This window comes from Salvelinus namaycush, chromosome 18 (genome assembly GCF_016432855.1).
Source record: "Salvelinus namaycush isolate Seneca chromosome 18, SaNama_1.0, whole genome shotgun sequence".
Taxonomy (NCBI): domain Eukaryota; kingdom Metazoa; phylum Chordata; class Actinopteri; order Salmoniformes; family Salmonidae; genus Salvelinus; species Salvelinus namaycush.
The window spans coordinates 26,439,721-26,465,851 of NC_052324.1; the positions used below are offsets into that span (position 1 = coordinate 26,439,721).

The 26,131-nt window shown below is 40.8% G+C and overlaps 2 protein-coding genes across 6 annotated transcripts; both read right to left on the minus strand.

Annotated features, from left to right (window-relative positions):
• Window positions 1-1,475: 1,475 nt before the first annotated feature.
• On the minus strand, window positions 1,476-18,680 carry LOC120063277 (dual specificity protein phosphatase CDC14C-like). 5 transcript variants are annotated; one of them, XM_039013552.1, is made up of 17 exons: window positions 18,413-18,680; window positions 16,556-16,646; window positions 15,769-15,844; window positions 15,389-15,481; window positions 15,165-15,241; window positions 11,977-12,043; window positions 11,792-11,854; window positions 11,617-11,704; window positions 11,061-11,291; window positions 10,759-10,897; window positions 10,343-10,505; window positions 10,093-10,190; window positions 3,393-3,440; window positions 3,195-3,281; window positions 2,656-2,908; window positions 2,270-2,335; window positions 1,476-1,992 (listed from the first exon to the last, which is right to left on the minus strand). In XM_039013552.1, exons 1-17 carry the CDS (start codon window positions 18,519-18,521, stop codon window positions 1,972-1,974), a joined length of 1,770 nt encoding a protein of 589 aa, XP_038869480.1. In that variant the 5' UTR covers window positions 18,522-18,680; the 3' UTR covers window positions 1,476-1,971. The 5 variants fall into 5 exon arrangements, 4 of the variants coding, with proteins under 4 accessions (XP_038869480.1, XP_038869481.1, XP_038869483.1 ...); XM_039013553.1 differs by lacking the exon at window positions 18,413-18,680 and adding an exon at window positions 16,899-17,420; XM_039013555.1 differs by lacking the exon at window positions 2,270-2,335 and having other exon boundaries at window positions 2,740-2,908; window positions 18,413-18,521.
• Window positions 18,681-19,009: 329 nt separating this feature from the next.
• prxl2c (peroxiredoxin like 2C) lies at window positions 19,010-21,170 on the minus strand. Its single transcript, XM_039012825.1, has 6 exons — window positions 20,887-21,170; window positions 20,507-20,575; window positions 20,023-20,076; window positions 19,802-19,907; window positions 19,562-19,696; window positions 19,010-19,327 (listed from the first exon to the last, which is right to left on the minus strand). Exons 1-6 carry the CDS (start codon window positions 21,064-21,066, stop codon window positions 19,197-19,199), a joined length of 675 nt encoding a protein of 224 aa, XP_038868753.1. The 5' UTR covers window positions 21,067-21,170; the 3' UTR covers window positions 19,010-19,196.
• Window positions 21,171-26,131: the final 4,961 nt, after the last annotated feature.

Genomic DNA, 26,131 nt, shown 5'->3' on the forward strand with positions numbered 1-26,131 from the left:
GTAAGGGCTGTTCTTATGAGCAACGCGGAGTGCCTGAACACGGTCCTTAGCCATGGTATATTGGCCATATTTCACAAACCCGAGGTGACTTATTGCTATTATAAAACTGGTTTCCAACGTAATTAGAGCAGTAACATTAAAAGAAAAGTTGTCATACCCGTGTGATACGGTCTGATATACCACGGCTGTCAGCCAAATCAGCATTCAGGGCTCGAACCACCCAGTATATATTAGACCGTATACCATGGGTATGACAAAACATTCATTTTTATTGCTCTAATTACAATGGTAACCAGTTTATAACAGCAATAAGGCACCTCGGGTTTTTGGTATATTGCAAATATACCACAGCTACAGTGGCGTGTATTCATGAATGCCAGGCTTCCCCAAATATTTGACCCCAAAAAAAGGATATAAAATAATTTCTTTCATCTGTGTTTTCATAATTTGATGCCAGCAAGCATTTGGCCTCCCTTGATAAATGTTTGTTATAAAGGGATTAGCGCAACTGTGGGTTGTCCTGGTGCAGCAAAACAGGATGCACCTGAACTCAATTGAGTCTCACAGCAAAGAGTCTGAATACTTATGTAATTATTGCTTTTATTTACTTGCAAAAATGGTCTAAAAACCTGTTTTTGCTTTGTCATTATGGGGTACTGTGTGTAGGTAGATTGATGAGAACAATAAATAATTTAATACATTTTTGAATAAGGCTAACGAAATGTGGATAAAGGCAAGGGGTCTTAATTCTTTCCGAATGCACTGTATCACGGTGGCGTATGAATGAATGGGTTAACAACGGAATTATCACAACATAGGTTGTAATATGGCTTTTTTCCCCTGGCTTGGCTTCCTCAGTGAATTTACCCACGCACGCTACTGCACGGCTAACACGGAACACAAACCGGCTGCGCGCGTACATAAATGTATTTTGTCCCCCACACCAAACGCGATCACGACACACAGGTTAAAATATCAAAACAAACTCTGAACCAATTACATAAAATTTGGGGACAGGTCGAAAAGCATTAAACATTTATGTCAATTTAGCTAGCTAGCTTGCACTTGCTAGCTAATTTGTCCTATTTAGCTAGCTTGCTGTTGCTAGCTAATTTGTCCTGGGATATAAACATCGAGTTGTTATTTTACCTGAAATGCACAAGGTCGTCTACTCCGACAATTAATCCACACAAAACAGTCAACCAAATAGTTTAGTCATCTCTCCTCCTAGGCTTTTTTTTGACTTTATATTGCGATTGGCAACGTTCATAAATTAGGTGCATTACCGCCACTGACCTCGTTCGTCTTTCAATCACCCACGTGGGTATAACCAATGAGGAGATGGTACGTGGGTACTTGCTTCTATAAACCAATGAGGAGATGGGAGAGGCAGGACTTGCAGCACGATCTGCGTCACAAATAGAACTGACTTCTATTTTTAGCCCATGGCAACGCAGACGCTCGTTGGCACGCGTGAGCAGTGTGGGTGCAATAATTGAATAATATAGATTTCTAAATTTATTTTGCAATGCTCGCGCACGCAGTCAGCCTGTGAGCTGGAATGTGAAGCAAACTGCAGCTAGCTGCCCCTTTGCTTTTAATATACTTTGAATCCCTCAGTTACTTAAGGTTTCCTTTATTTTGGCAGTTAAATTTGAAATGGCACTATTCCCACTACTTATGGCCAGGACACACACCGTTTTGTTTCATGATATAAACAGTGAAATAAATTCCAAACTAACTGAACATGGTTTACATCTTAACCATATCTGATTGAATGGGAAGAAAAACTGAGACATCACATTTCCTCATCAACATCCCTTAAAATCAGCAATTGACTGGACTGGTTCAAGTAAAATAAACCCAGTCCCTCTTAAGAAATGAAAACAAAAATCTCAATTTGCAGGAGCTGCAGGTAGACTGTACTCCCTTAGAATTCCAGATCCTCAGGCTCAGCGCAGTAGAGGAGCTCTAGCTTTGGGTATGGAGTGACTGAAGGGACAGAAAGCACACAATTACACCCAGGAAGAGAGAAATGGGACATACAGATCATACACCTCAAAATGCTCAATAACACTACATTGGCTTCTATTCATTAGACCCTAGGGGTAAAAAAAATTGCCAGATTTTATTATGCATGCAGTCTGTCCCTTATAATAGTAATAAAGGACTAAATGAAAAGGAGAAGAGGTTGACTGGAGACATTTTGCACACTAACAATAGCATAGAACAGAGCAGTGAGACGAGGATAGAAAAAGGAAATAGATACCATAGTCTCGTAAAGCGCATTGATTGTAAAGAACATCGAGTTTTCCGTCCTCTGGACACAGTGCGTCTGTTAAGAGGGAAATTACAAAAAAGAAAACAAGGGAAAGGAAAGGGACATGTGATTCCCCTTGTAGAACAATGATTCATGTTAGCAGAATCCCAAACAGCCAATGACAGGTTGCCGGTGTCTGAAAGCAAGGAGACCGTGTGAGCAGTAAAGTCCAGAGAAGCTATAGCCAGTCATACTTCTGGATCAGCCATTCTAATAGAACATGCAAGGAGCCATAGGGAGTGTGAAGCGCTGCAGAGTGTTCCAAGTGTTTGAGCTGGAGCGTTGAGAGCTTGAAAGTTTTTGGAAGATCATGTGAAATGCTCAGTTAAGCAGACCTTGGTATGTGGAGGACCAACGGAGTAGGAGAGAGTGAGGTTGAGCCCAGAGAAAGGGGTTGAGGAGAGGCTAGGTGGGCTTGCCTTCTGAGGGGCCTGCAGCATGTTTAGGTTCGGCAGGTTGCCTGTGCTGCCTGCGTTGGTGGCTGTGTCTCTATGGCAGCCACTGGACTCACAGCACACTGGCTCTCTGTCGCTGGCCACTACATGCATGCTGCCTAGAGACCTGGCTAGTCTGGAGCTGCACAGGGAGCTGGCGGAGAGGAGGGAACGGGTTATTGGAACCATGAATGGCTATGGCTGGGTCTGTCCAGTTTACTTTACACACGTGTCAACTCTTTTCTGTATGACTGAGTAAACAAAGAGTTGCAACACAAGCCATTTAATATGAATATACAGCTAGTAAATAGAATAGTGCCCGAGCCAAAACTTAAGTTACACACACCCAATATTAACTTTCACATAAATCATGCACTGCTGTCAATGAAAGTAGTAGTCTGAATTCTCTAGGACGGCTCATTGGAGACATTGCCACTAACCTGCCCCCCACACTGTTAGCAGGCAGCGAGGATCTGGTTCTCTTCCTATTGTCTGAGGCATCAGGCCCACTAGACTGTAGGAGAATCCTGAAGCAGACACACAACTCACACTTTAATGGTGATGCTCAACATCCTCAATGTGTGTGTGTGTGTGTGTAGAAAGTGAGTGTGTGAGACATTCAGGATGTGTTTAAGTACCTTAAAGACTGCGATGAGGACCTGGTGTGAATCTTGTTCTCTTCTTGTCTGTAAATAAACACAAACACAATATTTCAACACCAACAGCAAGTGAGGGGGAAAGACAGGAGGAGATTGAGACCACAGCTTGGAGATGCAAAGACTGAAGGTGGGAGGGAGAGAGCAAACAGGCAGCAACTGCAGAATATTCCAGAATTCTAAGATCATTGATCCATGTACATTTAATTATTATTGTAATGCAATGGAACCCTCATTCATTAACCTAAGGCCCTGAGAGGTTCAAATTAGTTATCCCCAACTTTACAAGTTTGATGCAAAGCGAGCGGAATGTGAGGCAATAAAAGCATTGTTGTTTCCTCAGGTTCTGGAGGTCTGAGAGGTCAAATATAAGCTAGTTGATGTATTAGAGCACTTAATTAATTTGATAAATATCTCCTTTGATCAATTAATTGAAGTGCAACATTCAGTGTTGGGTGGAAGGGATTTACATTGGCTTTGCAGCAAAGGGAACCATTATTCCAAAACAGAGATTCAAGGAGTAAAATGTAAAGGCTATGGTTATTACTTGCCATACTTAAAGTTAAACTCAGGACAATCATTGTCAGCCAAGGAGGACACAGCGTTATAAATAAGAGACCATCGAAATGTGATTCCTGCCCTCCTCATTTTCAAAAACATAAACTTCCTTTGCAGCCAGGGGGTGACAAACGTGTAGCCGGTTTAGAAGAAGTGTAAAGTGAGGTGAGGATGGGGGGCGGGAGACAGGGCCAGGCACATAAACTGGTGTGGAGGGGGTAAATAAAGGAAGGGATACACTTACAGCATTCTCAGTTAGACTCCGGAAGGGGGAAGGGTTTGGGGGACAGACTGGCAGGAGAGCTCAGTGAAATCCTAACCCGTCTATACAGAAATGCAGGATGGAAGAAGGGAAGCCATACACAATCCACCACAGGGCAAGGCTACACAGGGACGAGAGCAGCATGGCTACCAACCATCTAAGAGGGGGAAAACATCCAACAAACAGAACAGAAACAAAAACATGACAGAGAGAAAGGAAGGATCGACAGAGAATCTCACTTTTTCTCCCCCCCACGGACTGGGTCAGGCATAGCCAACAGCAACGCCCCATCATGAGTGCTACACATCCACTAGCCTGGGTGACAGACCCTTTCTACTAAAGCCATCTGGTTGTCTTGCTTGACAAAGTAAGAAAGTGGTATTATTACATGCTGAAACTGTTAGGCACCCAGGCTACATATTCACTAGCAGAACCAGGCTAACAAGTAAAGCCTTTTCACATTACACCACAGCAGAAAGGGGTACCTGCAAGGATTTCACTAACTACTCAAGTCTCACCTAAGGTCTGGCATTGATTTTAGACATCTTCTTTTCCACAGCATGCTAAAAGTGTTTCCCAAACGGTGGACTGGGACTTTGACCCTATGCAGTGATAATAGCACCTTTGAGTCTACCATCTTCTGTGTTTGCAGAGGTATAGGCCTAAGAGTGGTTTAAAAATGGGGAAACACGAAAGCTTGCTTCTAGTTTTCTGTAAGACTGACTTCAATCAAAGACACGATGCATATATAGGCCTAGTCACCTGAAGAAAAGCTTCATGTGTGTGTGATATATATATACACACACACACACACACTTGAAGTCGGAAGTTCACATACACCTTAGCCAAATACATTTAAACTCAGTTTCACAATTTCTGACATTTAATCCTAGTAAAAAATCCCTGTCTTAGGTCAGTTAGGATCACCACTTATTTTAAGAATGTGAAATGTCAGAATAATAGTAGAGAATTATTTATTTCAGCTTTTATTTCTTCCATCACATTCCCAGTGGGTCAGAAGTTTACATACACTCAAATAGTTTTTGGTAGAATTGCCTTTACATTGTCTAACCTGGGTCAAACGTTCCAGGTAGCCTTCCACAAGCTTCCCACAATAAGTTGGGTGAATTTTGGCCCATTCCTCCTGACAGAGCTGGTGTAACTGAGTCAGGTTTGTAGGCCTCCTTTTTCAGTTCTGCCCACACATTTTCTATAGGATTGAGGTCAGGGTTTTGTGATGGCCACTCCAATATTTTGAATTTGTTCTCCTTAAGCCATTTTGCCACAGCTTTGGAAGTTGTCCATTTGGAAGACCCATTTGCGACCAAGCTTTAACTTCCTGACTGATGTTGCCTCAATATATCCACATAATTTTCCTTGCTCATGATACCATCTATTTTGTGAAGTGCACCAGTCTGTCCTGCAGCAAAGCACCCCCACAACATGATGCTGCCACTCCCGTGCTTCACAGTTGGGATGGTGTTCTTCAGCTTGCAAGCATCCCCCTTTTTCCTCCAAACATAACGATGGTCATTATGGCCAAACAGTTCTATTTTTGTTTCATCAAACCAGAGGACATTTCTCCAAAAAGTACGATCTTTGTCCCCATGTGCAGTTGCAAACCGTGGTCTGGCTTTTTTAATGGCAGTTTTGGAGCAGTGGCTTCTTCCTTGCTGAGTGGCCTTTCAGGTTATGTCGATATAGGAGTCGTTTTACTGTGGATATAGATACTTTTGTACCCGTTTCCTCCAGCATCTTCACAAGGTCCTTTGCTGTTGTTCTGGGATTGATTTGCACTTTTCGCACCAAAGTACGTTCATCTCTAGGAAACAGAACGCGTCTCCTTCCTGAGCGGTATGACGGCTGCGTGGTCCCATGGCGTTTATACTTGCGTACTATTGTTTGTACAGACGAACGTGGTACCTTCACGTGTTTGGAAATTGCTCCCAAGGATGAACCAGACTTGTGGAGGTCTATAAAAAAAATTCTGAGGTCTTGGCTAATTTCTCTTGATTTTCCCATGATGCAAGCAAAGAGGCACTGAGTTTGAAGGTAGGCCTGGAAATACAGCCACACCTCCAGTTGACTCAAATGATGTAATTTAGCCTATCAGAAGCTTTTAAAGCCCTGACATAATTTTCTGGAATTTTCCAAGCTGTTTAAAGGCACAGTCAACTTAGTGTATGTAAACTTCTGACCCACTGGAATTGTGACAGAGTGAATTGTGAAATAATCTGTCTGTAAACAATTGTTGGAAAAATGACTTGTGCCATAAACAGAGTAGGTGTCCTAACCGACATGCCAAAACTATAGTTTGTTATCAAGAAATGTGTGGAGTCGTTGAAAAACAAGTTAACGACTCCAACCTAAGTGTATGTAAACTTTCGACTTCAACTGTATATAGGCCTAGTCAACTGAAGAAAAGCAGCATAATATATATATACATATACAGTGGGGAGAACAAGTATTTGATACACTGCCAATTTTACAAAGCATGTAGAGGTCTGTAATTTTTATCATAGGTACACTTCAACTGCGAGAGACGGAATCTAAAACAAAAATCCAGAAGATCACATTGTATGATTTAAGTAATTAATTTGCATTTTATTGCATGACATAAGTATTTGATACATCAGAAAAGCAGAACTTAATATTTGGTACAGAAACCTTTGTTTGCAATTACAGAGATCATACGTTTCCTGTAGTTCTTGACCAGGTTTGCACACACTGCAGCAGGGATTTTGGCCCACTCCTCCATACAGACCTTCTCCAGATCCTTCAGGTTTCGGGGCTGTTGCTGGGCAATACGGACTTTCAGCTCCCTCCAAAGATTTTCTATTGGGTTCAGGTCTGGAGACTGGCTAGGCCACTCCAGGACCTTGAGATGCTTCTTACGGAGCAACTCCTTAGTTGCCCTGGCTGTGTGTTTCGGGTCGTTGTCATGCTGGAACACCCAGCCATGACCCATCTTCAATGCTCTTACTGAGGGAAGGAGGTTGTTGGCCAAGAACTCGCGATACATGGCCCCATCCATCCTCCCCTCAATACGGTGCAGTCGTCCTATCCCCTTTGCAGAAAAGCATCCCCAAAGAATTATGTTTCCACCTCTATGCTTCACGGTTGGGATGGTGTTCTTGGGGTTGTACTCATCCTCCTCCTTCCTCCAAACACGGCGAGTGGAGTTTAGACCAAAAAGCTCTATTTTTGTCTCGTCAGACCACATGACCTTCTCCCATTCCTCCTCTGGATCATCCAGATGGTCATTGGCAAACTTCAGATGGGCCTGGACATGCGCTGGCTTGAGCAGGGGGACCTTGCGTGCGCTGCAGGATTTTAATCCATGACGGCGTAGTGTGTTACTAATGGTTTTCTTTGAGACTGTGGTCCCAGCTATCTTCAGGTCATTGACCAGGTCCTGCCGTGTAGTTCTGGGCTGATCCCTCACCTTCCTCATGATCATTGATGCCCCACGAGGTGAGATCTTGCATGGAGCCCCAGACCGAGGGTGAATGACCGTCATCTTGAACTTCTTCCATTTTCTAATAATTGCACCAACAGTTGTTGCCTTCTCACCAAGCTGCTTGCCTATTGTCCTGTAGCCCATCCCAGCCTTGTGCAGGTCTACAACTTTTCCCTGATGTCCTTACACAGCTCTCTGGTCTTGGCCATTGTGGAGAGGTTGGAGTCTGTTTGATTGAGTGTGTGGACAGGTGCCTTTTATACAGGTAACGAGTTCAAACAGGTGCAGTTAACAGGTAATGGGTGGAGAACAGGAGGGCTTCTTAAAGAAAAACTAACAGGTCTGTGAGAGCCGGAATTCTTACTGGTTGGTAGGTGATCAAATACTTATGTCATGCAATAAAATGCAAATTAATTACTTAAAACTCATACAATGTGATTTTCTGGATTTTTGTTTTAGATTCCGTCTCTCACAGTTGAAGTGTAACTATGACAAAAATTACAGACCTCTACATGCTTTGTAAGTAGGAAAACTAGCAAAATCGGCAGTGTATCAAATACTTGTTCTCCCCACTGTATATAGGCCTACACACCTGAGGAAAGGCTTCACAATGTGTGTGAATACAAAATCACCTAAAATATATATATATATATATATATTAAAGTAATAAATAAGTAAAAAATGTATTTTAAAAACTTCCAAATGTTGTCCCACAGAGAACACCAAGGGCATGTCACAATCACGTGTAGGCTACTATCATAAGTCTGTAAAGGTGCCTGTGGCAGATAGTGGTCAATTAAGGATAGAAATTGAGACTTACTGGCAATAAGAGCAATATAATTCCAAAGACAAGAGTACAAGGGACAGAAGAAGTAGCCTATGGTGCTTGAACCTTTACTACCACAAGAGTCCGAGGGATTCTTCCAAGATAGATGTGGGTTTGGTTCAATAGAGGACTTTTAAACAGGAGGAAGCAAGGCTTGAACAGTACACAGGCACTGACCCAGTCACAAACACAATGGAAAAATATACATTTGCTGCATTTTACATTCAACCCGGCCCAATACATATTACACACATACAATACAGAGGCCATGCATGTCAAAGGTTAAATCATGCTTTTAGTCGTGCATTTGTAAAAAAAACAGATCACACGTGCCCAGTCAATGTTGCATTGTGCATTTTAGTCCTTTTCACAGAGAGAGAAAAAAAGGTAGCTAGATTATGATTCAGTTTATTAGGAAGTTAAGGTTTGGCCTGCGATTCACAGCATATTGGTGTATCCATGATGGAGAAACTCACATTCTGTCTCACATCAACAGTACAAGAAGTCCTACAGTGGATTCTCACCCTTGCTAGCCTGTGCAGATCAAAGCAGCACGTGCCAGAACAGGTGACCAAAATCATTAATCACATTATGCATCCATCCACTGCCTACCTTATCGTACCGCGGTCACCCAAAAGCCACACATCCATTGGCATGGCACAATTTAGACAGGAAAATGAAGCTAGTCAGACAGGAAGTGACATGCACTTACCTCCATTATACAAAACCTCACTTCCTCTCTCTCTGTTTTTTCCCCCCCTCTGTCTCTCTGCTACATTTTAAAATGCAGACACTCCAGACAGCACTCTGGCCACACGATGCCTAAGAGGCTCCAGCAATGTACTACCGCCTGCCTGCCACGGGATAACAAAACCCACAGCCATAGGTGTACACAGTTGCCTACAAACTGTTCCATGTTGGCACCAAATGTTCCACAACAACAACATTCTCATTTGGATTCTCATTGGATTTGCCAACATGGGACCCTTTAAAATAGCAAATCTGGCACCCATTAAAATAGTAAAGTATGCCTAGCCCACGTGGGCTAGGCATACTTCACTCGGCATACTTTGAATGACTACTTTCAGTCATTCAACATAGCCAGTATAATCAACAATCAATTCGTGTTAGGATCTTGAGTGGCAGCTATATGGTATGGTTCTGAGGCAGTGCAGTCAGTGGAAAATAAGCCATGATTACTAGACCAAATACATGGCACAAACAGAACAATCTGACTGTTATTTTAAGGTAATTAAAGCTGTAAAACTAAGCTAAACTCCATTCAACCCAAAGCCTGTAGAAACCCATAGTAGATGGGTATAATGGGCAAGCTATCTTGAGGCAAAAATCAAATACTTGTCACCCAAGAAGGCATGGTGGGGCTTGAAATGACCTGAAAAAAGGAAACCCTACAACAATATCAAAGGATCTCAAGTCATAATCCAGATGAAACCTCAACTTCCTCTAAACATCAAAATGACTTGGATAAGCTGACTGCACAGGCTGCTCCTATCCCCCCCCCCGAAACAAGTCAGTGTGATGCATGGTGGGAGTTGTAGGCAGATCAGAGACTTACGATAGGGAACCTGTGGATGTTCTTGCCTGCCTCTTGCTCTTCAGGGCTCGCAGTTTATCACCCTGGGTGATGCCATTCCTCTCCTCATCGTCACTATACTGAGGAAGACAAGACGGAGACAAACATTCAAAGAATGTGTAAAAAAAGAAAAGGAGATGAATACATTTGCTTACCATTCCCTCCCTTCTTTACGTGAAGGTATATTACATTTATGCATATCAAAACCAGAAAGGATTTCCAAAATTCTCACCAGTTCTGCCTCTTCCTTTTTGGACCCCCTGCTTTTGTTGCTGCCGTTGATAGTGATGTCATCAACCCCCGACAGTATTCTGGTGACGGCCAGCTTGCCGTTCTCCTGCTCGTTCATCTTCTCCCGGAAAACATCTCCCTCCGACCACAGGCTGATCTGCTTACTGCAGCATCGTGAGAAAAACAGCAATCAAGATGTACATCTCCCTACAAACATATTGGTTACTGATCAACAATTGACACTCAACTCAATCAAAGAACTCCCAGAACTGAAACACTTGAGTTGAATTGAGTTAGTGCTGGGTTGGAACAAAAGCATGCCTGTGGCTCCCCAGGACTAGAGCTGGTGACCACTGATCTATACAGTAAAATCCGTCACAACAATGGATTGAATCTAGATAAAAATCAGACACATACTCTTCCACAAAGTTTTGTTGTGGTCCGATGACTGATCCAGGCCGGCAGATCCTCATCCAGGCGATGGCCTCAGACGCAGTCAGACGGTAGTGCTTCATCATGTAACAGCCTATCAGAGTGCCTGTTCGACCCAGACCCGCTGAAAAATGTCGGCATTGGTTAAATACATAGTTATTGATCAGACTTTTGGTGCAAATCTTACCCATTCTTTTGGGACAGAGGCCTACACATTGTGTTGGGGATATGGCTTCCAGCCCTCCACTCCAGATGGTATAAAAGGATAACATAATGAGGTCTTGTACCTTTGCAGTGAACAGCGATAGCTCCATCTGCGTTCTCACAGATGTTGAGGAACTTCCTGACGATGGAGTCATTTGGCGTGCTTCCGTCCACGAAGAAGAGGTCGTGGTGCTCGAAGCCCATGTCAGTGAAGCGCTTGGCATCGTACATCTTCTTGTTGAGACGGACGATGGCTGTGATGTTGTGTTTCCTGAAATAAGGAAAGTAGGCCTCGGGGGCATGGAGAGGGTAACCTGGAGAGAGAACAAGGGTTTTGTAGAAAGATGCAATTGAAAAAAAATACATACAAAAAAATGTGTACACCTGAAGTAACATTTGTGCACAGATGTGTAGCTGAAGTGTACACACAGTGTATACTTGTAAAATGAACAATTAATTGATTACGGTCTGTGACTGAAATATTGCATGTTATTCGATATCCACTTTGCAAGTATAGGCTACTAACACAGTTTAAGGGAGGTCATTTCCCAGTCATTCTCAGTAGGGAAAATATCCCAATTTGGCAGCATGTCCTTACTTCTCAGATTGCAGAAAGCTAATGTGGAGGGTTTCACATACCGTTCTCTATTTTGCTTTTTGGATGAGGGCCACTAAACGCTAAGAACTTCCCAGGAATAATCCAGTTGAAATCTCCATTTTCTGCTCTCTGCAAAAAAAAGATGTGGACAGAATTATGAATCACTTATTGATGTTTGCTCAACTTGCATTCTGAAGTATGATAATGAAAAGGGACCTCATAATGCTCGTATTCCTCCACATCAAACTGGGAGAAATCAAGCCAGCCAAACTGCAGAGCCTGAAGAGAAAATGAATGGAAGTTAGATTTCCATGCTCCGAATAAAATAAGGCAATATGTCATAAATGTGCAGCTGCAAATTAACTTGTTAGTCTAACATCAGACTGACTGAAGCAGTGTACCTTGTATATGGCGCGCAGGCAGTCTAGAATGTTCAGATTGTACATACAAGTTCCAAAAGAGGCATCTCTGTTTAAAATAAACCAGAAACAATCCAAATCAACTCCATCTTTTTAAAGCATTCATACCACATGTATAAGTAGAGATGCACGATATATCGGTGAACATATCGGAATCAGACGATATTAGCTAAAAATTCCAACATCGGTATCGGCCAATGTCTAGTTTAACGCCCAGATGTGCAAAACCGATGTCAAAGCTGACGTGCATACCTATATAACGTACATACATGACGTAATGACGCCACGTAAAATTATGCGCTACACGTGCAACACAGCATTCCTAACCTAGCCCACAATGTCTGCTGCGTGGATCGAGCAGTCAAGCAGTCATTTGAAAGAGTAATACAATTTCAACGAGACAAACCACTAAAGCCAAGATAATGGAATTCATTGCCCTTGACAATCAACCATTCTCTGTCGTGGGTGATGTTGGCTTTCACCGACTGGTCGAGCACCGGTACACACTACCAAGTGCTCTATTTTTCAGATGTTGCCCTACCGGAGTTAACACAGTATTAGCGTCACTGCTATTAGCTTCACGACATACATACTATGGAACACCGTTTGGGTCTTTGCGTGTCAAAAATAGATATAGCAGCACTGTCAAAGCTGTACAGAAAAGTCTGCAAACAAGCAAACACCGGCCACGAACGATGTGTTTATCATACCGCCTTGGTAATAAAGTATAATTTGTTTGACCGCAACCTCTGGGGTAGCTCGCACCAATACAACAAACCTGAAAACAATGACCAGTAGAACCTGCAGTCATTTTCATTTTTCTTAGCAATGATTTAGGAATCCTTGTGAGTAAGTATTAGCTAGGTTGCCACTTGTTGTTCACCTATTGAAATTGAACTTCAGTTCATTAAAATGAATAGCTAGCCAGCTACTTAACCCTGTTGCCCAAAGCTAACGTTATAAGCAGCCAGCTAGCTTCATCGGGCTAGTGAGGCTTGACCGCACCAGGCTATGTGTTGTGAAGCTTGCCACAATAAGTATTAGGCACAAGTGGAATTTGCGGTTTGCCTTCAAAATAAAAGTCTGTAATGCAAATGATTACAAATAGTGGAATTATGCCCTACTTTCATTTTGAAGGCTAACCGCAAAGTCCACAATTTCTATTTTTTTCACCTTTATTTAACCAGGTAGGCCAGTTGAGAACAAGTTCTCATTTACAATTGCAACCTGGCCAAGATAAAGCAAAGCAGTGCAACAAACAACACAGAGTTACACATGGAATAAACAAACGTACAGTCAATAACACAACAGAAAAAAAGTCTATATACAGTTTGTGCAAATGGCACGAGGAGGTACGGCAATAAATAGGCCATAGTAGCAAAGTAATTACAATTTAGCAAATTTACACTGGAGTGATAGATGTGCAAGTAGAAATACTGGTGTGCAAAAGAGCAAAAAGGTAAATAAAAACAATATGGGGATGAGGTAGGTAGATTGGATGGGCTATTTACAGATGGTCTGTGTACAGCTGCAGCGATCGGTTAGCTGCTCAGATAGCTGATGTTTAAAGTTAGTGAGGGAGATAAGTCTCCAACTTCAGCGATTTTTGCAATTTGTTCCATTCATTGGCAGCAGAGAACTGGAAGGAAAGGCGGCCAAAACAGGTGTTGGCTTTGGGGATGACCAGTGAGATATACCTGCTGGAGCGCGTGCTATGGGTGGGTGTTGTTATCGTGACCAGTGAGCTGAGATAAGGCGGAGCTTACCTAGCAAGGACTTATAGATGACCTGGAGCCAGTGGGTCTGGCGGCGATTATGTAGCGAGGGCCAGCAGACAAGAACATACAGGTCGCAGTGGTGGGTGGTATATGGGGCTTTGGTGACAAAACAGATGGCACTGTGATAGACTGCATCTTGTTTGCTGAGTAGAGTGTTGGAGGCTAATTTGTAAATGACGTCGCCGAAGTTGAGGATCGGTAGGATAGTCAGTTTTACGAAGGTATGTTTGGTGGCGTGAGTGAAGGAGGTTTTGTTGCAAAATAGGAAGCCGATTCTAGATGTAATTTTGGATTGGATTAGCCACTATTGTGGCTCATCCTTACTGTGGCTAGCTTCACATAGATGGGTCCGAACACCATTAATCAAATAAGAACTGTCTTATAAATTAGGGTTATTTTAGATGACACCTAGCTATATAGTTAGCTGGCTAACTATATAGCTACTGAAACAGATTGTCGTTTTGCTATGTTTTTGGGGAAGAACATTGTTTGCATTCATAAGCAAGCTAGCGTTTTTTTTTTAATGACCAGCACTGTAAGTGTGCGAGACAACTTTACCAGCATATGTATCGATGAATCGTTGTGACATATGAAATACGAGTGAGTGTAATCAATGTGTAATAACTACATAAAAAATGTATGAACCCGTTAAATTATTATGTGACGTGCAGTTATAGTCAGGTCCTGATTGGTCAACAAGCTTATTTGACACGTCAAAGACGTAGAAACATGTCAAAGACATACAAATCCTGGTTGAAAATGAAACGACTGAACAAATGAACAACGAAACAGCACAGCAAGTAAGTGAAAGAAATTGGTTTTGATTATGTTTTACTGGTAATGGGGACATACGTAAATGCCAACAAAATAACTTTTTGGTCACTGTGGTGTGTGTAACCTTTATTTAACTAGGCAAGTCAGTTAAGAACAAACTCTTATTTACAATGACCTTATTTACAATGACCAGCCAAACCCGGACCACGCTGGGCCAAGTGAGCGCCGCCCTATGGGACTCCCAATCACGGCCGCATGTGATACAGCCTGGATTCGAACCAGTGACTGTAGTGATGCCTCTTACACTGAGATGCAGTGCCTTAAACCGCTGGTCCATGTGTGTTTTTTAATTGTTTAACTTTACTAGAATGCTTAAAAGGCCAATAAAATTTTAAATATCGGTATCGTTTTTTTTGGCAAGGAAAATATCGGATATCGGCCAAAAAAGTAATATCGGTGCATCACTATTTATAAGGTATAAATACATACAAATTACAGCTCCAGACAGCATGATAAAAACTTAATGACATTGATCAATTGTCATAGACACTACTTTCTAACATGTGCGCTTGAGAAGTTCCTCACTCTGAAGTTCTCCTTCAGTGTGTGTGTGTGTACCTGAAGGACAGGTAGGTAGAGTTCCTGGACACCAGTAGACTGTAGGCTTCCTCTGGCGTCTTCTGCAAATGCATCACCTTCAAACAAAAATGGAGAAACTACTAATGGATAGCAACATTTTAAATGAAGATACACAAGCACTTTTAGTGCACGGTAACATGTAATCCATCATGACTCAGGGCTATCAATGGGTATGACTTCTCTGCTGAGTGAGAAATACTTACTGCATATGAACCAATAAGATAGGCAGCATTGGCTTGTTTCTTATTATCTCCACAGGTATAGAAGACTATCTTCTTCTTTGCTAGTGTGAATGACTGCTCCAGATGTGGTGAAACGACAACAAAATAACACTGTTAGCCAGGCTTACAATTCTGCACATCATTACACACATCACTACTTGGCCTGGACATCTCTGAAATCTGAAATCAATGCCTTACAAATCACTCCCTGTTCTAAAACCCTGCCAACATTCTCTTCAGAATATACAAACATTACCCCTTCTCTGACTAGTGTGACATAACTTCTATTTGGTTAGGCTGAGAACTTGACTATTAACTGTCAGTTCTCTGTCAGCGTGTTTGTTGAGGTTGAGTTTCTTTACCTTGAGCTTTTTAGTGAGTTTGCAACAAAAGCGATAGAACATGGCCAGGTTGAGCGGGCCAAAGTCTGCATAGAAGCTGGGAGAGAGAGAGAACAAGGCACAGGCAGGTTAGGTTGACTGTTAAAGCCAAGTTTCATTAGAGACTATTCATAAAAGTCCAACGTTGAGAATGTTGCAGATAGATCACCTATTCTCTGTGACTTATCTACATTATATATTCATATGTGAGTGTTCTGTAATGTTGCACCAGTCTTTAATTGTCCAATAGATTTAATCAATTAATCCACTACCCAAAATGAAGCCCCAGATGAAGACCTATGGGTGGAGACATTTATTGTGACAATAACCATATTTCAGAGCCTGTTTCACTATGTGAACTTCACTCTTAGCTGATGAACATTCATACACCACACCTGCTATCAGTGTTCTAAACTTTTTATAGTGTTTTATTAGAGCTCATAAAAACAATACAGTATGCCTACTATTAGTGGGACCAAGATAAGATACAATTAAAATTGACAACATGAACTCCCTTTCATGATTGAGAAATAAATATATTTTATTTTTATGTAACCTTTTCATTAGGGAGCCATACTGAGACCAAGGTCTCTTTTATAGATGACCTCCGAATTACAGAAAATACACACATCAAAATATTAATACATAATGCATCTGCAATGGCTTATAAAACTGACTGAGCAGATATCAAAACAATATACTAGTGAATTGCAAATGGCACAGTATTTTGGATATGGTCTACAAACATCCTGTAATATAAAGTACCCACTTCTCATATGACAGCTCTTCGTCTATGCAGAAGAAATGTCTGTCAGCTGTGCTTTTAATCTTCTGCTGCAGTATGGCGAAATACAGTTGATCTTGAGAAAAAAAAAATATATACAACAAGAAAGGTGGTTTTAAAAGCTTTGCTTGGCATATGGACAGTCAAACAAACATACAACGTAGCTACAACTGAATGTTTGTTAATTGGGACAATGTATGGACAAAACAAATGGTACACATCCTACACGTCGCACGTGTCAGTTTGAATTTGAATTTCCCCCGGAAATGCCTCGACGGACTAAAGTCAACAATCTGCAGGTTTTGTTTGCTTTCAGAACAGCACTTACCTTTGACGATTTCAATACTTTTACTTGTGACATTGTCCTCGGTCATTCTGATAGCGACTTGAGCCAACAATAAGTTAACAAATCAAGTTTAACGGCAATTGCTTGCAGTCTTTACTTTATAGACGCACCTAAATAATAACTTAAACGTCTGTCATAGGCACAGACCAGCACAATCACATACACACTCAGTAGGTTAAACAAAATCTATTTTCTATATCCCGTGAAATTAAAACGCTCCACTGAAGCGAACTGCATGTGGTATAGACTACCACTCAAAAACCATAGAAAATTTGAGATTAAAAAAAAATAGCCTAGCATAATGCTTTGCTGGGCAAGGGCTATAAATGTGTCTGTCGTCCGTCTCAGTTAACGAAATCTCTCAAGATATACTGATATGACAAATAAAACGTGAACTGGCTTAGCGATGAAAAATAACTGCCCGCATAGGAGAGGTGCTACGTACTCTGCTCAAACCGAGTTTTGAAGGAAACTCATAAGCGCCACCCTCTGCAACAATGTAACGCTCTCGCGTAACGTTATTGGTTCAAGGAAACGGTGAACGCTACACAGTTGCATGGTTGGCAGGCCAATCATCCTACATTCTAGCTTGAGGATTTTTAAAGTTCACTTGAGATTCTAATTGGAACGCTGCCTAAACCGTTGCTTGGAGATTAGTTTCGCTTGGCCAATATAAATATATTTCCTACTTTGACGGAACACTTGTGAGGGATGGGTACGTTAGATCAAGCGATGTGTTGAATTCATTGCAACATTTTTTCTTACCAAGCTATAACAAAACAATAATGTTTGGTTGGTTCTACAGGACTGTAGCTTATCACGCAGGAGGTAGCCCGACAAATAGCCTACAATTGACGTATTGTTTCTGTGTGCAAGAAACTCAATGAAAAATAACAAGTGAGACAACTTCATTTAGTGCTGCTCGGTTTATAAAAACAGCCTAATTATCAGCCTTTTGATTCAGATTTATTTTAGCCTATGCTCATTTCGGGGTCATAAAGGATTCTGCATTCTCTGATGCTCATGGTCAATATAGAAATAGGCCTAGACGAAAATGAATAAATTGGGGTATATGTGATCTGACTGCAGCATTGGTCACTGCATTTACGCAGCAGCATAAAAATGCATCCAAATGTAAATCAGGAATAGTCACAAGAGGATCAGTAAAATATAACCTGCATCATAGAAACTCTAAATTAGTTGTTTTTCATTCAGGCTGTCATGTCTGACATGCCATCAAAAGGCGGACAACGTAGTGTCCCAACGATAATATGTAGTCAATACTGTACTTCAATGCGTTAGCGATTAGGAACCGATGGTGTCGCCATTTTAGGTCAAAACAGCTGCAGGAAAATCAATTGTAGGTCTAATAGTCAGCCACATCTTATTATCTGCATTCAGACACCGCAAGGCCAGGTAGCCTATTGTATTTGCACAAAGCTTGCTCTAAACAGAGTAAGTAGCCTACGATGGGATCCATTCCCCCAGTCGCTTACCTGATATTATACTAATGTAAATATCTGACTTTGGCTCCGCCTCCTCTCTCTGAGCTGCAAAACGCTTTTTCCTTGACTCGGGTCGCCTCTTTTCGCTTTTGCGCTTCATTCTCGCTTTTAAGCATGCACTGCCAGCATCTCCAAATCACGCAATAAGATCTTCTGTCTGCAGTGGGGTTGTCCTAGTTTTCGGTGCTTTATTTGATGCTCTCTTTTGCTATTTAGCTACGATGTCATCTGAAACGCAGTTGTTCGTTCTCCCCTCAGTTTTTCCTCTGGTGACGTCTGTGAACGGGCCAGTTTCTAAGCCCCACTTCTGTGACGTAAGAGGTTGCCAGCCCCTCACTAGTCACTAGTGCTACACTATGAAGTTGGGCTACTATTAAAAAGAAATACACATAAAGGTTGGCATAGCCTAAATAGAATAGGCTGATACGTTATTACAATGTAATAACAATCTTTTTTTGAGAAGGTTATTTAATGGGGTTTTAGAGAATGATGTAGAATTAATGTGTAGAGGACTTGATGTCTGATGGGGTGATATGTAGCCTAAGCCTATTGGTGAGCCATTGAATTATGACAATTATGACAAAGATGCAGCAGTGAAAAAGAAAGTATTTTTTTATGTACATGATTATAATCAGACAATTAAGCATGCATCTCCAACACGGTGTCAAGCCTGGGTGGCTGACTGTTTTTTGTATTCAAAACCAAAAATGTACTATTGACATGAGATTAATTTTTTTCATCATGGCACAAAAACAAAGCAGGATACACAAGTGGGCTACACAACAATGATCTTTGGCTTATCACTGAGGTCCAGTGTGTGTTGTACTCCGGACAGCTGTAGCAACCAGTTGATGGGCATGTGGTCCAGCCGGTTCATATCAAAATGGGCAAAATGGACCTCAGAGCCTGGGCAGAATGACAGATTTGCACACTAATAGACAGAGCAGTATATTCACAACATATGCCATATTGGATACTGACCCAACTCAATTTTAGACAAATGTAAAAATTAAAAGGGATATACCACTGTGCATAAAACCTATAGAATAGCCCAAGATATGAATCACATGCACTACAGTAGGCTATTTGTAAGCTATAGCTAATACTATCAACAACACTGTAATAGCACAATGCAGTTACCTGGGCCAACGATTATGGCTCCACCCTGCTGTCGAGGATCTCCCTGGAAGTCAAATATAGGGCTGGTCATGGCCCTCCACATGCTCTTCATATGGCCCACCAGCATACCTGACTTCACATGAGGGCTAGGTTTGGCTAGACAGACAGAAAATGTTTTATGTTTAATTTTATTACAGCTTTTATGTAGAGTAGACTATTGCTATTTCAGGAATACAACAAAAGACAGAATGAATGTCTCACCTGATTCCACAGACATCTCTCCTCTCCTCATCCCCAGTCTTTTGTATATGCATCTCTCTGGGTCGACGTATATGTCATGAGGGTAGCCAGTCAGTGAGCAGAACGACTACATCACACAGAGAAAACACACGTCAGACACTGCACAACAACACAACAAACAAGAGCTTACAAGTATTATTGACATTGACATAATTGCAGAATGATACATTGAATATGCCTACCTCAATATGATGATGAGATGATTGTCCTATAACAACCAGTCTGAGACCAGCTTCCTGCATTGAATATATGAAAACATTCATCAAGTTAGACATAACAAGTTATAGCCTATATTGTAGGCTATGTCACATTTGTCACTAAAATCAAAGTTTATTGGTTACGTTCACAGATGTTATCGCGTGTGCAGCGAAATTATTGTTTTTCTAGCTCCAACAGTGCAGTAATAGGCCTAATACCTAGCAATAAAAAAACAATACGCACATAATCCAAAAAGTAAAAAGAAAGAAATTAAGAAATATCAGAACGTGAAATGTCAGAGTAGGGAATAGTGGGTAAACATTATTAAAGTATCTAGATGAAAATTATACTTTATCTAATACTGCAAATGGTTTTCAATAAAGACAGTTATAGACTGAAGAAAGTAGCAACTGGAAACGTTTCCCTATTAGAAAACGTCAAAGAAAAAAATAACACTTCACCACTCACCTTTAGAACTTCCGCTGGTATTCTGCTCAAATCATCCACATATTCTTTGCAGGTGTGGCACAAGAAATTCTGTCGAAATACAGAGTGTCTGCTGTTATTCGTTCTAATAGTCTCCCCCTCTTTGAACAGTGAACATCTGTGCATGTCGTGTCCTCATAATCTGTCTAGTCTGACTGCGCTGAACAGCACGCTAGCTAGGCTACTTTGTTGCCTGCGCAGCGCTGCCAGAAGCATGTCGTTGCTTTTACAACTATTAGATCAATATATAAGGTTTAGAAACCTAGCCCCAACGCCATAAATTATTCTAAGTGTAGGCTATGTAGGATAGTCTAAATGTTTTGTAAAGTGAATATACCGTAAAGTAGCCAAATATTTCCTACCCGAACAAAAATAACGACTGATTTCCTGTCTTGGTAAAACTCTTTGAAGAGAGTTGAGACTCCATGTCGGTCATAAATCAAACAGTCCTCTACATCCTCAAGACGAACATTTACGGGTGGTCTCTTGATCTCTCGATGATCCTTCGTTATTTGTTGCGTAATAGGTGGATCTGTCGCCATCGCAGCATTTCATGGTAGCTTAATTTTTCCAAGGCCGTCTGCCCATGCTATTTTGGGACTTGCCGTCGAAGCGTTATCTGGCTTCAGGTCAGGAGTAGGCTACTGAACACTATTCACGCCCATTTTCGTGTGCAGTCTTGCCTCGAATGTCTCTTATTTGCCCATAGGCTAGACTTTTACCACACACGTTCATTCTATAGCCCACTTTTAACAAAGCAGGCATATGGACCAATTTGGGCAACCTCAAAGGCTAGAAGAATAGGCCTACCTGTGTCTGTGTGTGTGTAATTTCTAGCATATAGAAGGAGAGAAAACAGCTATGATGGGGGTTTCATCCTATGACCATGTGTGCAAAGTCTAGGGGAGATTCTCATTTGGGCTCGTCTGGCTCACACCAGCAGCTCTCGAAGTGGGTCGCGTCAGACATACTACATTTGGGCACATTTTATTAATTTGTATTAAACTTGTCAAACTGTACAAACATATAAGGAAGTTTAATTATACATTCAAAATGCATTGGTTAAGTTAGCAAAGAACATAACCAAGAACACAGGTTTAAGAAAATAAATATATATATATATATATATTACAAATGTCACAGGGGTCTTATACTGTATACTGTACATACAATTATATATATCATATCAGCTTGTATGTATCAAAGGCAGCACTGAGTTTCAGGGTATGTTTGTTTTTAACAAATCTTAATGATTGCACAAAATATAAAGCTCTCTTATCAATAATAAGATAGTCTTCAAATATCTACATTTGTATATACAGAATTTGGCTAATACTATGACATTATTGACTATGAAATGTAAATAATTTACATCTTAGAATAAATTAAATTTGACATCATTGTCTGTGAAATTGGCAATATTCATATTCTTTGAAAATAACTCCACCCAGAAACAGGTGATATGATCGATCACAGCAAAATAAAATATGTTCAGTAGTTTCAATGTCATTCCCACAAAATGTACAGCCATTACGCTCTACATTGAATTTCAATCTTTAAAATTAATTTGATGAACAAATATGTTGAATTTTAAAATGGTTCTCTTTGGCCATCAGTGGTATAGGACAAATATGTTGTTCTTATTTTCTTGATTTCAGATGCATCAAACATTTGACAGATATAATTCCTTTTGAATTAACTGTTCTAGGAATAATTATTTGGAAATAACTTGTCTGACATGTTTGTTACACTTCTTATCCCCTAAACAACAGGCATTATGTACACTGAACAAAAATATAAATGCAAGATGCAGCAATTTCAAAGATTTTACTGAGTTAGTTTTTTTAAGGAAATCAGTCAATTTAAATATAAAACACTAAGACCTAATCTATGGATTTCACATGACTAGGAATACAGATATGCATCTGTTATTCACAGATACCTTAAAAAAAGGTACGGGCGTGGATCAGAAAACCAGTCAGGATCTGGTGGGACCACCATTTGCCTCATGCAGAGCGACATCTCATTTGCATAGAGTTGATCAGGCTGTTGATTGTGGCCTGTGGAATATTGTCTCACTCCTCTTCAATGGCTGTGCAAAGTTGCTGTATATTGGTGGAGCTGGAACACGCTGTCGTACAAGTCAATCCAGAGCATCCCAAACATGCTCAAAGGGTGACATGTCTGGTGAGTATGCAGGCCATGGTAGAACTGGGCCATTTTCAGCTTCCAGGAATTGTGTACAGATCCTTGCGACATAGGGCCGTGTATTATCATGTTGAAACATGAGGTGATGGTCGGGGAGGAATGGGTCTTCCTTTCCTGTGGTGGTCCTCATGAGAGCCAGTTTCATCATAGCGCTTGATGGTTTTTGTGACTGCACTTGAAGAAACTTTAAAAGTTCTTAATGTTCCGTATTGACTGACCTTCATGTCTTAAAAAGTAATGATGGACTGTCGTTTCTCTTTGCTTATTTGAGCTGTTCTTGCCATAATATGGACTTGGTATTTTACCAAATAGGAAAAATCTGAGTACGGCGAAAGTGTTTTCTTATTGAGAAAAACAACATTTTGATATTTTACCTGAATTATTGCAAATTGCAGATTATTGTGTCCTAAAACGTAAACGCTCTACTTGTCTGCACGAGCGGATTATGATAGCGCCAATTGGAGGGGGGAGCACCGCGTGAACTGGTGAGCAACAATACAATGTGGAAGCAATGCACCCTCCCTCATCTAGCATAGATGTTGCTAGGGATCTTCAGCACAGTTGATCTAGACCTAGCCACTGTTTTACTACCACTGTAGCTATTACTATCCACCGAGGTAAAGACAGCTTCAGGTTGGATATTCAACGGATATTCGCGCTTTCAAACCTCAATAGCTTTCAAACCACTTGAGCCACAGACTCCAAAGAAGTGTCATGATGTTGGAAAAATTGCGCACAACATTGCACAGGTCTTATTTTCACGATTTGGACATTAATTCGCTTTCCAAAGCTAATAAACATGTGGAAATGTGAGCAGCATTTTGTATTCCAAGTTGAATTAGTTAGGGAGGTTCAGAATGTCCACTGAGTGGGCCTACATATTGCACACCCTTTAGTTTGTCAATTTTCATCTCACACGTTTTTAAATGAAATTTTCAAAATGTAAAATTTAAATAGCTCCTTGGTCATGTGACCTAGTGACTTCAAACAAGGTTCAGAATGTCCACTGACTACCTTCATATCGCACACTCTGATGTTTGTCTACTTTCATCTCATGCTATTAGACTTAAATCTGTAAGCTTTGCAGGTCTTAATTTTACATGAGTGTTATTATTTTTCTTTTTTAAGTCAACAAATGTTCCATCCTCGCAATAACTATCTTTCACATGGACACTGAAAAGATCCGCAAATGGCTGTATGTGGTATGGATCAAGAACAGGAGAGGTGTTCAAACAGAGGTGCTTAAAGGAACTTCTTATGGCTGGGGGCAGTATTGAGTAGCTTGGATGAATAAGGTGCCCAAAGTAAATTGCCTGCTACTCAGGCCCAGAAGCTAAGATATGCATATTATTAGTAGATTTGGATAGAAAACACTCTGAGGTTTCTAAAACTGTTTGAATGATGTCTGTGAGTATAACAGAACTCATATGGCAGGCAAAAACCTGAGAAAAAATCCAACCAGGAAGTGGGAAATCTGAGGTTTGTAGGTTTGCCTATCCAATATATATTGTCTATGGGTTCATATTGCACTTCCTAAAGCTTTCACCAGATGTCAACAGTCTTTAGAACCTTGTTTGATGCTTCTACTGTGAGGGATGAGGGAATGAGAGCTGATTGAGTCAGGGGTCTGGCAGAGTGCCACGAGCTCACTCAGGCGCGCCCCCGTGAGAGGTAGCTGCGTTCCTTTTCATTTCTAAAGACAAAGGAATTCTCCGGTTGAAACATCATTGAAGATTTATGTTAAAAACATCCTAAAGATTGATTCTATACATCGTTTGACATGTTTCTACAAACTGTAATGGAATTATTTTACTTTTCGTCTGGCCTGCGCGTCATGAATTTGGATTTTTGAACTAAACGTGCAAACAAAAAGGAGGTATTTGGACATAAATTATGGACTTTATCGAACAAAAAAACATTTATTGTGGAACTGGGATTCCTAGGAGTGCCTTCTGATGAAGATCATCAAAGGTAAGTGAATATTTATAATGCTATTTCTGACTTCTGTTGACTCCACAACATGGCGGGTACCTGTATGGCTTGTTTTTGTGTCTGAGCGCCATACTCAGATTATTGCATGGTGTGCTTTTTCCGTAAAGTTTTTAAAAAATCTGACACAGCGGTTGCATTAAGGAGAAGTTTATCTAAAGTTCCATGTAAAACACTTGTATCTTTTATCAATGTTTATTATGAGTATTTCTGTAAATTGATGTGGCTCTCTGCAAAATCACCAGATGTTTTGGAGGCAAAACATTACTGAACATAACACGCCAATGTAAACTAAGATTTTTGGATATAAATATGAACTTTACCTAACAAAACATACATGTATTGTGTAACATGAAGTCCTATGAGTGTCATCTGATGAAGATCATCAAAGGTTAGTGATTCATTTTATCTCTATTTCTGCTTTTTGTGAATCCTCGATTTGGCTGGAAAAATGGTTGTGTTTTTCTGTGACCTAACATAATCAGATGGTGTGCTTTCGTCGTAAAGCCTTTTTGAAATCGGACACTGTGGTGGAGTTAACAACAAGTGTATCTTTAAAATGGTGTAAAATACTTGTATGTTTGAGGAATTTTAATTATGAGATTTCTGTTGTTTGAATTTGGCGCCCTGCACTTTCACAGGCTGTTGTCAAGTCGATCCGGGATCTCAGCCGTAATAAGATAACCTGATAATGACTTGATATTTGAGTGCATTCACAACAAGCCACCTGCAGACAACTTACAAAATGCAATAGTGCATTTGAGGGTTCGTTTGTCTGATGAAAATAGTTATTTGATGCATGGCCTACTATTTCTAACTGGGAAAATAAACTCCTACGTCTTTTGTGAGTAAAATCCTTTTTCCAAAATTTATTTAGGTACATTTGTGTGAAGAGGTATGAGGGTTGTGATATGGGTCATTTAATAGTAAAATCATTTAAGGGATCAATACATTTCTATATTGCTTCCCCAGTATCTGCATGAACCATCAGGCCCAGTGTTTTTGGTTGACCCTGCTGGACAGAAAGAGAAGGAGGAATCGGAACACACTGCATTCAAATTCAGGTCTTAGTTATTCCATTGTACTGGATCTAATACATATTAGCATTTTACATACATTCAGTAGTGTAATACTTTTTTATGACATACTGTGAAAAACTATTTTGGAATCTGGCTCTGTCGCTTTCAGACATGCGCAGAGCAGACTTGAACGACAGGGGTTCTCTGTAAAGAGAGTAATCCAAAAGGCACAGACACACTCCTTAACTTTCAATTGGCACCGTTGACCTGTATGTATTCTCTCTTGATTGGCTCTGTGGTGCACAGTCTGGCGGTCTGACTAAAGTGCCAGAGGTATGGGGAGAGACATCCTCCTTTGTATTTATGAGAACAAATATTTCCTAACACTTTG

Bases quoted from the DNA above. Each gene is read 5' to 3' on its own strand.
- prxl2c (XM_039012825.1), bottom strand. From the start codon at position 21,066: ATGGCGACAGATCCACCTATTACGCAACAAATAACGAAGGATCATCGA. The intron at 20,077-20,506 runs GTGAGTGGTGAA...TATTCAATGCAG, and splicing joins TACCAGCGGAAGTTCTAAAG to GAAGCTGGTCTCAGACTGGT. The intron at 19,908-20,022 runs GTAGGCATATTC...TGTGTGATGTAG, and splicing joins CATCTCATCATCATATTGAG to TCGTTCTGCTCACTGACTGG.
- LOC120063277 (XM_039013552.1), bottom strand. From the start codon at position 18,521: ATGAAGCGCAAAAGCGAAAAGAGGCGACCCGAGTCAAGGAAAAAGCGT. The intron at 12,044-15,164 runs GTACACACACAC...TATTTTAAACAG, and splicing joins TCTACCTACCTGTCCTTCAG to AGATGCCTCTTTTGGAACTT. The intron at 10,898-11,060 runs GTACAAGACCTC...GACATTTTTCAG, and splicing joins TATCGCTGTTCACTGCAAAG to CGGGTCTGGGTCGAACAGGC.